This window comes from Copadichromis virginalis, linkage group LG16 (assembly GCF_057382275.1).
Source record: "Copadichromis virginalis isolate Kocher_CV1m ecotype Utaka linkage group LG16, C_Virginalis_male_GT1.1, whole genome shotgun sequence".
In the NCBI taxonomy this organism is placed as follows: Eukaryota; Metazoa; Chordata; class Actinopteri; order Cichliformes; family Cichlidae; genus Copadichromis; species Copadichromis virginalis.
The window spans coordinates 28,062,929-28,077,394 of NC_140633.1; the positions used below are offsets into that span (position 1 = coordinate 28,062,929).

Consider the following 14,466-nt stretch of genomic DNA (forward strand, 5'->3'; position numbering starts at 1 on the left):
GATAAATGATCCTAAATGTTATGACTTGCCCGTGTGTAGAACAGCCAAACACAAAACACTGAAACATCTTCTTGGTGATGTGTATGTTTATAAGAGGAGGTAAGGTTGAAGTACGTATGAATTATGTCAGTTGTTATTAGATTATCAGGCCTTAATAAAGTCAATAATATAATTTGCAATAAACAATACGTATTTTATGCACCACAATCATTTTTTTCTGAAACCCAGCCTGAGCGTAATCCAATTCCAGAACCAATATCTTGGGGGGCTACTGTCTCAGAAGCTATAGACTGACAAAGCTTTTGGCACTGACAGCCTCTCTAGCATTATGTACTATAAGTGAATTAAATTACTGCTCCAATCTCCTTCCTGGTGCTGGACTGTGTTTATTAGACTGATCTACATCAACAATGCTATTTCTGTGTCTCAACTTCATCTCCTATCCTGGTGGTTGAGTGAAAAATGCAAGTACTGTGCAATAACAGCTCGCTACTTGTCTAATGAGTAGATATGTTTAATATATTATTCTCAAGTATTTTGACTAAGTGCTGTGCTGTCAGTATATATGACATGTCCTACCTTGATTTTTCTTCCTCTGCCAACATTCAAGAATTTTACTGAACATACGATGAGAGAGAAAATGCTCTGTTCTCTATTTCCACAATATAATACACATCAAAGAGTTACAATAGTATTAGCATGCAGCTTCTAAAATAATGTGCAGGGCCTATGTTATAATATATGAAGGAGTTATGAAACAAAAACAGACCAGAAAGTACCTCAAACAGTGACCAACAACGAATTATTCTGGTAACGTTTCTGTCTCCCTGCGATGAGTATAATTTTTTATGCCCCCATTAATGTACACTTATTTCTTCCCTGCTGACATATAGATGGATTTTAATGCTTGTTTTAGCAATGAAATGGATGACACACATTACCACATCCAGGTAATCATTTGTCCAGTGCATTAAACTGCATTACATTTATCATTTGAACTAACCTTTTCAGTGTAGGAAAATACATGGACCAGGTTTATTGTATTATAAATTGCAGTCTTCATTTAGTATGTGTAAAATATTGTTTTTTCTTGTGGATAAGACTCTCTCAGAAGTGCACTTGTCCAGAGTCAGTGTTCGGAAATGTTTTGCATCCATCTTTGCCAGTGCCAAGTGACAATCTGGGATCCACTCTTGATTCTTTTATATTGTTTTCTGTCATGTACCTCAGAAAGATAGAGGTAGCAAAGCCTCTGCCCCTGCTGCATACCTACCACTGTAACAAGAATCCCCTCTGAGACCCAAGGTTAATACTTCCTGCTAGTATCATAAAGATAGTCCTCTTGATTATGACTGATCAGGCTTTTATCGTGCTTCGTTGCATGACTCATTTGTGGAAGTGCTACTATGCTCTAGATTGACAATAGTCCTCTGAGAAAAATTGGAAGGTATAGCTATTGCTAGGAAAGATGTCACCACCCCTCCCAAAAAAACCCCCAAAAACATAAAAATAAAATAAATAAATAAAAACAGTTCTTCAGGAGTGTCATCTGCATCTCAACTAAGTTCATGGAAACAAAGAGTTGGGAGTGTAATGAGAAGTCACAGTGTTAGTGCGTTTTGATTTGCAGTTTGACCTGGCAGGTTTGTTAATCGTCTCAAACTCCTTGCGATTACAATCAGTCATTCGTGCCTCCTGCTGTGGTGATGGCAGATTTATGGAAATTAGGGCATCATAATCCTGATCAGGTTGTGTCGGCTTACTGTGCATAGAGCTCTGCGACCCTGCAGTAATTGCCTCTTACAATCTTCTAAATCTTGCTTGACATACCAGCAAATCCACGAGTCCCTGTTGTTTTTTAGTAGTGACCTTGCCTTGATGTTAAAGCTTTGGAGCAGGCATTCTTTGGAACGTGAAGGGAATACAGTGTTTGACTTAAGATTCCATATGCATTTTATTTTCATATCTTTCATATTTCTGTAAAAAAATCTCTTCCAAAAATTAGCTGCCCAAAAAAAGTCAATTCAGGTAAAGTAAGGTTACCTAGAAATCAGTGACACTCACCAATAACAAGCAGAATGGAGTAACAGGGAGGAGCAGAAATCCGAGTCCTCAAAAGCAGATTAATTACCCTAAAACACTGATAAGGTTCAAATCCTACATTTCCTGGAGGCTGTACATAATACTTTATTAACTACACATAATTGACCACAATTAGAAAATGGTCTTTGATCTTTTCTGCAAGAAACTGCATCATTTTCCACAATGTCTGCTTTAAATGTGAAAAATAGACAGTAATTAGCTTTGTTCCGTGTAACTGTGAATGTTAATATTGTGAGTACATACAAACTTTATTGGTTCTTAAAATATGTCAAATCTATTAATTGTTCAACAACAAGAAGAATATAATAATGATAATAATTTGAATTTTTTTTCTTCCATTTTCAAAACCACAAATACTCTTATTCTAGGCCTAAAGAGTTTAATGGTCTAAAGACCCTATGCACATAAACCAGTGCAAATTGTCTTCTCACGTTGAAGTTAATATTGATGTTAAGTATATTTGTGCTTCAAGTATGGGAATGTAAATATAAATAATAAAACAGACCTGTGAAAAATAAATTTTTCAGTGGACTCTTCAGAATCCTGTGAAAGCTAACTATAAAGCTTGATTCAGTAGCTTGCAGAACCACCTTTAGCAGTAATAACTTTCAGTGTGACTTTATAAGTCTCTCACAGGTTTGCAGGCATCTGTTTATGCACAGGTCTTGCCTCATCATTTCACTGAGGTTGGCTTTTAAATTTTGGTTGGACCTCTTCTGGACAGGGATCTCAGTGGTTGTTTCTGGATCTGCTGGAGCCGCTCGTCCAGTATGGGTCTATTGCAGGGGTGGGCAATCTCAGTCCACGAGGGCCGGTGTCCCTGCAGGTTTTAGCTCTCACCTTGGGTCAACACACCTGAATCACATGATTAGTTCGTTACCAGGCCTCTGGAGAACTTCAGGACATGTTGAGGAGCTAATTTAGCCATTTAAATCAGCTGTGTTGGTTCGAGGACACATCTAAAACCTGCAGGGACACCGGCCCTCGTGGACTGAGATTGCCCACCCCTGGTCTATTGCCTTCACCCTCCACACCTGTCCAGCTTCTCCAGCTCCTCTCTCAGCGCTTGGTATTTCTTGAGCTTCTCGTGTTCCTTCTCCTGATGTTGCTTTTACTTCGTATAGCTACATCAATAGGACTTACCTTACTCTCTGTAATTATTTGGTGGTTATATATACTCTTCCAGTAATCCTTCTTCTCTGGTCTTGCTGGGGCTGTTCTCTTATTGCTGCCCTGCCACTGAGCTTACACCTTGGATGGTTCAGTGGAGGACAGCTTGTTCATTCTCCTGGCTTCCTTGTCTTACGTCTTAGGCACCCTATCTTAACACCTTTCTGCAGCCTCAATATTTGACTAATTTCTCTCCATGCTGTGTTGATCTTGGCGTCTAGTCTCCTTTTCCATGGAAGGAGAGTAGAGGTCATCTTGTAGGCTGTTCATCTTGTAGCCAAGCGTCGCAAAAATTATCGCTGTTGTTGTGTAGATCAGCTGGTTGGTTGTGGTGATGATCACAGAAGGGATTTTCCATAATGCTCACACTGCTAATGAATACATGCCAATACTAAACTCCTTCAACACATCAGCTGGTCGTGGGGTGGGGATGATGACATCTCCCCCATGACCTAAAGTTCTGGCTAACCCTAGCATATGTGTTGTATGGGGGAGATATTATCACCCCAACACTCCGACACTGGGTACCAAGCCCTATATACCCCTATATATATATATATATATATATATATATATATATTTATTAGGGGTGCAACGATACACAAAATTCACAGTTCGGTTCGGTTCGATACTTTGGTGTCACGGTTCGATATTTTTTCGATACAAAAAAAATGTTCATGCCTTTTTAATTTGTCATTTATTAAAATTATAAATATATATTTTAACTCAAAAGTACAGTTTTTAAATTTAACCCTAACCCTTGTGCGTGTTTTTTATTTTGACAGCGAATGCGCACCTGCGGACCACTTATGTGCAGCCCTGGTTATTTAGCTCGTCATATTGCAGCCACAGAAATTATTTTGTCCATGAAACCATAAAGCTGCACTTTCTTTTTGCCTTATAGTCTGATTTGTCATAACTTCTCCGTTTTGTGGTAAGCTTTTCTTTGGCTGTCACTTCTTCACCCTGACTTGTCTTATTTGGCTCAGCAGAACTAAAATATATATCTGTCTGTGAAGGTTCTCAGTCATCCAGGTCATCGTAGTCAAATATAAATCCTGCTGCTTTTACACACGCACTCACATAAGCTCAGCGATTCTCTGCGCGATCAACCTCTCACATGTTTAAGCTTGCTGCGGGAGATTTCACTTGTCATGTTTGCATAGTAAGCTAACGATTAATAAGACGATGTCAGAGGAATTGGTGCGCAAATTATCATCACTCACAGATCAGTGCTGTCGCTCTCTATACACAGTTCGCACGATTGCAAAGTGAAAGCAAAAAAACAAGCGCAAATTCAAACGCGATTTCAATATGTCACATATTGACAGTGGCTCACCGATGCCAATGACATAATTACCCAGCTACATTTCTGAAAGAATGCAAAAGCATTGACATATATTTTTCCTTCCTACAATAGCCCGACGGGCAGGGAAGAGATAGATTTTGGTAGCCCGACTGAAAAAAATCGCTAGCCCTGTATCTGATTGCGGAATCATGCATCTTTGGAAAAGAGAGTTTATTACAGAGAAATGGCTCTTTCCAAAATAAAAGCTATACTATCTGCTTCTTCTGGGCTATATTCTCAGCAGCATAAGGAGAATCATGTGCTAACAGCTGTCTAAATGACTCGGCTAAAGTTAGTAGCATGCTTGTTGTTTTTGTCTTTGCACTAGGATGATGTCGGCGTAAATGTGCAGTCATATTCGTTGTGTTCCCACTAGTGCTTTCAGGTTAATCTCGTTGAAATGACCTTAACACCACAACACGGCAAATCTCCGTTAACGAGCTACCGCCGATCGCCCCGTGCATGGGGCTAGACGGCCAACACGTTAACGAACTAACTGCGCTAACACACTAGTTCCCACCCATGTAATTGAGCATTGCATGGCACATCCAACATACTGTTTTACTTTAGTCCATGACTTGCTTACCTTCAGGGTCATACGTCACATGAAAACCAAAATAATTCCAAACGCCAGATCTGAATGAGGGTGGGGGAGGTGCCCTGCGCTCTTCCTTCTGACTATGCTGTCTGTGTTGAGCGCTCAGTGGATCTGCGCTCGACAGTGCAGCCTAGATTCACTGAGCGCTCAACACAGACAGCATCGTCAGAAGGAAAGTTGATAAAATAAATTACAAATGTTGTATTGTTCGATACATATGCGTACCGAACCGAAAGCACTGTATCGAACGGTTCAATATCGATACGAATATCGTTGCACCCCTAATATATATATATATATATATATATATATATATATATCCCAAGCTAGGCGAGTGGCTCCAGCAGATCCCGAGAACAACGTTGGAGATCTCTGTCCAGAAGAGCGCAGTCCTGGGAACAGCTAAGATGCACAGGACCCTCAAGCTCCCAGGACCCGAGCTTGAAGGATAAACCGCCCGCAGGGGCGTGCTGGGTGTTGTTTTTTGTTTTTTTTCATATATATATATATATATATATATATATATGGTAAATGGCCTGTATTTGTATAGCGCTTTTCTAGTCCCTAAGGACCCCAAAGCGCTTTACACAACCTGTCATCCACCCATTCACACACACTGGGGATGGCATTGTAGCCACAGCCACCCTGGGGCGCACTGACAGAGGCGAGGCTGCCGGACACTGGCGCCACCAGGCCCTCTGACCCCCACCAGTAGGCAATGGGTGAAGTGTCTTGCCCAAGGACACAACGACCGAGACTGTCCAAGCCGGGGCTCGAACCGGCAACCTTCCGATTACAAGGCGAACTCCCAACTCTTGAGCCACGATCGCCACAATCGATATATATATATATATATATTCCAACAACGCCCTGTTTCGTCTCTTGCCCATCCAGCTAAGATCCTGTGGGACTTCCAGATACAGACGGACAAAATGGTGGTGGCTAACCAACCGGACATAGTGGTGGTAGACAAACAGAAGAAGACGGCCGTAGTGATCGATGTAGCGGTTCCGAATGACAGCAATATCAGGAAGAAGGAACACGAGAAGCTGGAGAAATACCAAGGGCTCAGAGAAGCGCTCGAGAGGATGTGGAGGGTGAAGGTAACGGTGGTCCCCGTGGTAATCGGAGCACTAGGTGCGGTGACTCCCAAGCTAGGCGAGTGGCTCCAGCAGATCCCGGGAATAACATCGGAGATCTGGTGCACCTTCCATCCTCTCTCTCTTCAGAAAGATGTATATGTCATTTGCCTCGGCAAACGTAGAAGGTGTAGGAACTGCATTTCTGTTCATGGCAGTTGTGAGCTCTTGGACTAGCATGAGGTATGCAGCAAGGCAACCATCAGGTGTGCAGGGAAACTGGCTGTTTTCTAAAATGTTCTGGCACATGTCTCTGAATTCCTGGTTTGCTACCAGTGAAGGCTCTTCCCTCTCACAGATTAATTGCTTGGCATAGTCTAAAAGGTCTGGGTCAACAATGTGCAGCACATTGCCATATCCTGCGAATGAAAGACAATATTGAAAAGATGTTCACTTTGAATGTTAAAAATAAATGAATAATGACAAAGCTGTTCTAGAACCTGTATAAGAAGCAGTCAGTGTTTACAGATGTTATTACAGAAACTTAAAGATGGAAATATCACTCAAACATTTAGATAAATTTTTAGTTAAAGGTGTCAATATGAAGCCATTTTAGTATTGACAGTAGAAATTCAGAAATCTCTTATTGTACTACAAGTAGGCTTCTTCGGAAGACACAAAACAGAAAGCACATTATAACAGTTTTACGCTCATTACACTGGCTTCCAGTATATTTTAGAAAATTCATTTTAAAATTTTAGTAATGACTTTCAATGCTCCGAATCGTGAAGCTCCTGCCTTAATTTCTGATCTTATAGAACCCCACGCTCCCTCTCCCAGCCTGTGATCATCTAATCAATGGCTGTTAGTAGTCCCACCAGAAGACCAGAGGCAAGAGATTCTCCAAAGCGGTGGCTCCCAGGTCATGGAATGCTCTGCCTCCATCATTACGTTTCCTTGATTGCATTTATTCTGTGTGTTCGATTGTGCTGTTTTATGTTTATCTGTTTTATATTATTGTGAAGCCACTTTGTGGTTTTTATCCTGTGAAGAGTGCTATATCAAAGTAAAAGTAAACTAATGAAAGTTAAAAAACAAACAAAAAAATAAAACCCCACAGGCTTTCAAATGACATACCAGGAGGTGGTGAGGTAAACAGAAGGTCGGGTTTCCCAAATGGACCAGGTGCATTGCGTTGCTTGCGGATGTCATGGGTGTTCCAAACTGTTTGCTCCGTTTTTAAGTCTCTTTGAAGCAGTGGCAAGTGTGAGTACTGCAAGCAGTTGCTATGAAAAAGGAGAATTAAAAAATTAATATGTTCATCTGCTTCTTTGAGGTAGAATAAGTAAAAGCTAAATTTTAATCAGTACTCAAAAAACAAAGGCATTCCTAGACCACATACTTTCATACTGCTGCTTGATTATTTTTCATGTCTAAAAATATTGACTTACATGTGCACAGGATTGTCCAGTTCAAGGATCCCAGACTCCATCATGGCCTACGCATGTTGTTTTGAAAAAGACATAAGTTGTGAAGGTGAGAATTTCATTAGTGAAAAGGTACAGATGTACATAAACACAGATTCTGGCCTTGTGTTTTCAGATAAACTAATCCATCGTATGTTTAACGAAATTTTGATGGCTAGTCTTTGTTAATAGGTTTTACAGGTGAAAGATTTGCTTTACCTCAAATGTTGTCAGCCATTTCTTAATCCATGTCCGCTTTAAAATACTGTTGAAACATTCAGCTCTCTAAACAACAGAAACATGACATTATCAGTTTTGTTGTCAGGTTGTTACTTTAGAAATAGTCATTTACCAGCTTAAAGACATACCTGGTTGTGCACTGATGTCCCCATTCTGAAGCACCTCCATGCCTGATTCCCAAGATCTCGCATGTGAAATGCCATCTGCATTTGACCCACAACAAGGTTCTCCTTTCCTCTGTCCCCCCGAATCATTTGAGGACAGCCTAAAGACACAAACTGAAGATAATTAGTGAATGATGAAAAAATAAATTTATTAACAAAATGTAATCTTTTTTAACCCCCCATTTTTTTAGTATATTGCATACCACCCTGTTCTTGAACAGCCTCAAAGAAGTATCTGGCCACAAAGTTTTGTTTGCGGTTGGATGTGCCCACCTTTAGCCATAGAACCTTCCTGGAAAATCTGAAAAGAAAGAAACAGAAAAGTGGCCACTTGTACATATGATTTAATCATGTTTTGGCACTATGTTTGGTTTTTGTTACATTCCCCAAGAGTGACAGAGGATTTTTATGAAATACAATATAATCAAGTGTGCCTTATATTCAAGTGTTCATATATTTTCACATAACCAAGCCTATTGTTGAAGAATCACCTAACCAAGTCTATTGAAAGGAAAACATGATGCATTCCTTACCTCAGTGTCTGAGATGTTTGACAAACATGATATAATGATGCATTCTTTACTTCAGTGTCTGTGATGTCAGATAAAGCATGATATACTTCTGTATTCTTACCCCAGTGTGTGAAAGATCAGATAAGCTGATCTAATGCCTAACCTCTCTTCGACTTCTCACAAAAGAGAAAGTACTATGTAACCTGCTTTTTCCTATAAATAAAGGAAGCAAGCCTGCATTCGGTGTGTGTGTTCCTCAGAGACACTCACCCGTGCGCACGCTCTTATACACTCTGAGTTTGGTCTGCAGTGTCTTATTTCTCTTGCTTGTGTTTGAACAAATGTCTTCCCCTGACAAAGAGTATGCTGGTTTTCCATTGTATTATGTCTAGGCGTTGTTTCTGGTTCCTCCGGCCATTTTGACTGCCATAGTTGTGTAGGCTTACATGCCTTTGGAATTGAATGTGACTCTTGACTGTGTTCAGACTGACGCGAGGGGAGAGCTGCCTTTTGTTTTGTAATCCCTTGTATTCTCCTGTTTATGTGTTGGTTAGGTAGGTTATCGTAAATTGTACATTTTATTTTCTTTGGAGTTAAATTCTGTTTACTTTATATCAGGGATGTTTTGTTTGTTGTGTTGGTCTTGGCCCTCCCTGAAATTAACTGCCAGTCTGAAATGGAACTTTAAGACTAGCAGGAAATAAGCCTTTTAAAAACCGCCATCTTGAATACTCCTTCACTATTCATACTTTATCTTGGTCCCTTAGACCAGGCTTGGCCAAATCCAGACCTCGAGGGCCAGTGTCCTGCATGTTTTAGATATCACCCTGGGTAAACACACTTGAATAAAATGATTAGTTCATTACCAGGCCTCTGGAGAACTACAAAACATGTTGTGAGGGTAATTTAGCCATTTGAATCAGCTGTGGATCAAGGACACATCTAAAACCTGCAGGACACCGGCCCTCGAGGCCTGGACTTGCCCATCCCTGCCCTAGACTCCTCAGGAGAGATAACACCTCAGTTTACCGCACATCCTTATCTTGAAGCAACTTTGTACTATCACTGAATATAATAAATTAAGTAGTGAATGCCATATTCAAACCTACCCATCAATCCCCAAATGTATCCACATTCCAAAGAACTTCAGTTTATCATTGCCTATATGAAACAACAAATAATAATTACAATTTGTTTCAACAGAAGTACCATCAAAACATGTTTGGAAGGTTAATTGAAAAGATAAAATAAATACCATCAATGTGCCATGTGTCATTTGGACCACGGCTGATGTAATTCCGACAGGGAATTTTCTTCTTTCCAGGAGATCTCCTCTGAAGACCACTTGCATCCATATACCTCATTATATTAGCAACATCGTCTCTACAGTAACAATAGATTTTACTATGAGCTCAACAGTAAAACAAGAGAATACTTGATTATATACACACTATTTAACCAACCTGTAACAAGGCCGCACTCCTCTGACATCCCTTACCCGCTTTACCATTGCCCTGATTCCTTGTTCAGGAGACCACTGTTTCATCTCACTCTAAAAAACAAACAAACAGACAATTGAATGTTTTTTTTTTTAAATCACTACAGAAAATAACATTTATTGTTTCTACAATAGCTCATGACACAGACTTCAGGAAAATATATATTTTTTGCACTGATGTTTTAACGCTTACCTCCACAGCTTTGTGGATTTCAGTAAAAGGTCGTTGGGGGCATCTTCGCTTCAACCCTAGAAGTTTTAAAACTCGTCTCAGATGCCTCTCACTGTTAAAAGACAACACAGACTTACATTATATTAAATGCAAACTGCATGTTTTGTCATTTTAGAGAGTTGTCACGGAAACTGTTGAAATGCAGACTTACCTTATTTTATGCCCATATGAATTCAGTGCACAGCTGATTTCCTTTTGTTTTAAGCCTTTGTTGAACAATGTTATTATCATCATATCTTGAAAGGTTAAGTGTAACAACAACAGTCTAATTGATCACCCACCTCTTACACTGAACATAAGTAATTAACCAGTAAAGTACTAAATCTTTTTATGTGGCAATTACACTAAAAGCATCGTCTATTCAGTGCCCACAAATAAAACATGTGCAGCAAAAAATACACTTCTTTGATATTAAAGAGGTGAACAGTAGTTAATAAATAAGTTGTACTTTAGTCATTTATTTTTAATGCTCTTTTTTTAATAAAAAAAAAAGTATTTTTGGTACAGTCATGGGAACCAGCCAGAGTCGGATACTCCTTTCATCATCGTCAGATGACATATTGCAGCAAAGTCTAAAAACAATAACAGAAAAAAAAAAAATCGGGATCAAAAAATATCCCGACAGTAGCAATATAGAAAAGAGAAATAAAGAAAAAGAGCGACAGAAAGGATGCAGGCTGCTCGTAAGCTTTCAGCTTGTCCATTTGCTGAAATGTATACAAAACAATTACTGAACAGTTTAAATTTGAATCACGTTTCACCACTGTCGCTAGCTAGAATGAATTAGCCAGACAAAAATAGTACTGATTTGGTTTCGTACAAAACTGGCTTTCCGTCTCTGATATGTAACTTTCACAACATAACTGCAACTTAATATAACACAACTGTGGCAAAAATATGAACAAAAGGGAGAAAAAGTTAAACTTACCTTGTGTCGTTAGGAGCCTGAACCACGGTAAAACTCCGGTGAGGTCAATGACCTTACGCTCTCCCACGGTCACACGTTGATGACGTATTTGGAAATCAATTCGGGTGGGACATGACAACAGCGCCACCTGCAGGAAGATTTTCTCTCTGGTACCTTGTGTTCTGATACCTGACAATTTTTTTTCTGACACCTGACAATTTTTTTTCTGATACCTGACTTTTTTTTTTTTTTGACAACTGACACCTGACAATTTTTTGTCTGACACCTGACAACTTTTTTTCTGACACCTGACAACTTTTTTTCTGACACCTGACAACTTTTTTTCTGACACCTGACAATTTTTTTTCTGATACCTGACTTTTTTTTTTTTTGACAACTGACACCTGACAATTTTTTTTCTGATACCTGACAATTTTTTTTTTGACAACTGACACCTGACAATTTTTTGTCTGATACCTGACAATTTTTTTTTTGACAACTGACACCTGACAATTTTTTGTCTGATACCTGACAATTTTTTTTTTTGACAACTGACACCTGACAATTTTTTGTCTGATACCTGACGATGTCCTAAAATGTACACCGTACAGGTGTCTTTTATACAGATGATGAGTTCAAACAGGTGCCATTCATACAGGTAACGAGTGGAGGACAGAAAAGCTTCTTACAGAAGACGTTACAGGTCTGTGAGAGCCAGAGTTTTTCCTTGTTTGAGGTGACCAAATACTTATTTTCCACCCTGATTTACGAATAAATTCTTTACAAATCCTACCATGTGGATTCATGGATTTTTTTTTCACATTCTGTCTCTCACAGTTGAAGTGTACCTCTGGTGCAAATTACTGACCTCTGTCATCATTTTAAGTGGGGGAACTTGCACAATCGGTGGCTGACTAAATACTTTTTTGCCCCACTGTATATATATATATATATATATATATATATATATATATATATAGTGTGTGTCTGTGTGTGTATGAGAGAGAGCTACAATAGATGTGTGTGAATAACTGCAGCATTGGCTATTATACTGCTTATTACTATTATAACTACAAATATTAACTTACCATCCTGCCAAATCAGCAGGCAAAAGAGCACATGAAATATTCACTCGACAAACCTTCACCCATGAGCTGCTGTTCTGTGATAGACTGACAATAACAAAGTATCTCATGTGCATCTTTATTACATGTAAAGGGAGGATAGTCAGTCATCTGTGACTCAGTTACAAGAAGACAACAAAGGAGCGGTATGATCAGTTTTGTCTGGAATCCACATAGCAATCATATTTGTTGCTTGTAAATTGAATTAAAGGACAGGAATGGGAGCAGGTAAAAGGCAGACACAAGAGGGCTCTTTGCTCGTCAAGACTAATTGTGTCACAAAGTGACACAAAGGCTTGAATAGAGAGAGAGCTGCTGTAATCAGAGGGCTGTGTGCTTGTTCATCAGCCCAGAACCTTTCTGCACCATTGGGTCCTCTGTCTGAGCCTGTGACAACAGAAGGGACTGCAGTACACTGATTGCACCATCAACCCTGTAGCTGGGAAATACAGTTATTTTAGCCTTTATAATATTTTGGAAAATCAGAATGTCATATTGTCTGCTGGGCTTTGTGGCTACTGTAAGTACTTTAAACTCTAACAATAGTGAGTAATCTGACTCTGACACCAGAAAAAGCATATTAGAGATGAAAGCATCATAGAGACGGTTCTGCTGCTTAATTTTAATTACATTATAAAATAACTTTTTTTTTAATTCCAGGGGATTTAGACATAACATACTCTGCCTGAATCCAGAGCATCACTTTATTTTTAGAAGTGCCTTTTTATGCTGTTCCTTCTGTTTCATTGATTTGTACACAGTAGGTGAAGAGCCCAAAATGAACTCCTCACAAGGATGAATACTGTAGAATCTGTTTAAAGCCACTGGCCCATGGAGTTGCCTCAACTGACTACAGGGCTGAATTAACCTAAGTCATCTAAAATCGTTGTTGGTTTCAGGCCTACATTCACTTTTGAGTTTGTGATACTGGCCAGTTCATCTGTTTTGGGCTCAGTCTTCCCAGTGTCCCTGCATCACTGATGCAAAATGAATGAATAGCTGTAATTTTACTATTGTTTGTATGTCAAATTATGCCTGATAGCAGAGGATATAGTTAATACATGCAAAGGTTGGTACAACTTTAATACTGTTTGGCAACACAAATATACACAGCATAAAGTTTACTCTATTTAATTTGTAAAATATGTGTACACACACACACACACACACACGTAGAAAAATATTTAGTATACACATCCAGAAATGCATATACTATTATATATTGTACATATATTTATTAGTTTCAGATGTAGCCATTCTTGTATTTTGCTTGTTTACATTATTGTATTTTGCACAACTCTGTTGCTTGTGAAGCTCGCACACAAGAATTTCACTCACATGTGCTGTACCAATGTACCTGCACATGTGATGTGACAATAAAAGTGATTTGATTTGATTTGATTTGATTAAATGCATACAGCCTCCAAGGTTTCACCTGCCATCTGCATTTACAAATGCACACATGACATACAGTAGCCATTTCATAATGACAGTAAAAACACCAGCAGTATCTTTCAGTGACTGTCCCCATTGGAGTGGTATTTAATTAGAGATGCATCCATGCACTGGAGAGGTGTGCATCACTCCTCAATTCCTCTGGCAACTCAAATGACCAGCGAGGTGGCAATAATCAGAACCACTGAAGACATGTGAGACAGGCAAGAGAGTAGTCAGACATACAAAATCTCTTGAAATAGGGAATGCATTGTTAGTGATGTATATTTGTGGGGAACTATCTATTTCAAACTTTTGAATGTATTTAAAAATAATAAAATAATGAATTAACAAACTGAGGCTGAGATAAGTGTGTTGGGATAAAAGGAAGGTCATATGTTTATAGGGACATTTGGTATTCAGTGAAATGGCAAAAATGTCATTCTGTACAGCTCTGCTTCCAAAGCCTTTTGGGTGTTATTTTCCTATATTGTTTTCCAATATTCCTATATTGTGGCTTATAGCGGTACTACATCTGCTGCATATTTGGCTTAAGGTTCTGGCAGAATAATATCAAGCAAGTGAAAAGGA

At 39.1% G+C, this 14,466-nt stretch overlaps 1 protein-coding gene across 1 annotated transcript; it reads right to left on the reverse strand.

Annotated features, from left to right (window-relative positions):
• Positions 1 to 5,751: 5,751 nt before the first annotated feature.
• Positions 5,752 to 11,645, reverse strand: LOC146691004 (uncharacterized). Its single transcript, XM_085434266.1, has 13 exons — positions 11,339 to 11,645; positions 10,945 to 10,982; positions 10,562 to 10,646; positions 10,372 to 10,462; positions 10,144 to 10,232; positions 9,936 to 10,063; positions 9,790 to 9,841; positions 8,372 to 8,469; positions 8,133 to 8,269; positions 7,984 to 8,049; positions 7,750 to 7,796; positions 7,436 to 7,584; positions 5,752 to 6,717 (listed from the first exon to the last, which is right to left on the reverse strand). The coding sequence occupies exons 2-13, from the start codon at positions 10,967 to 10,969 to the stop codon at positions 6,374 to 6,376; spliced, it is 1,311 nt and encodes a 436-aa protein (XP_085290392.1). The 5' UTR covers positions 10,970 to 10,982; positions 11,339 to 11,645; the 3' UTR covers positions 5,752 to 6,373.
• Between the last annotated feature and the right edge of the window lie 2,821 nt (positions 11,646 to 14,466).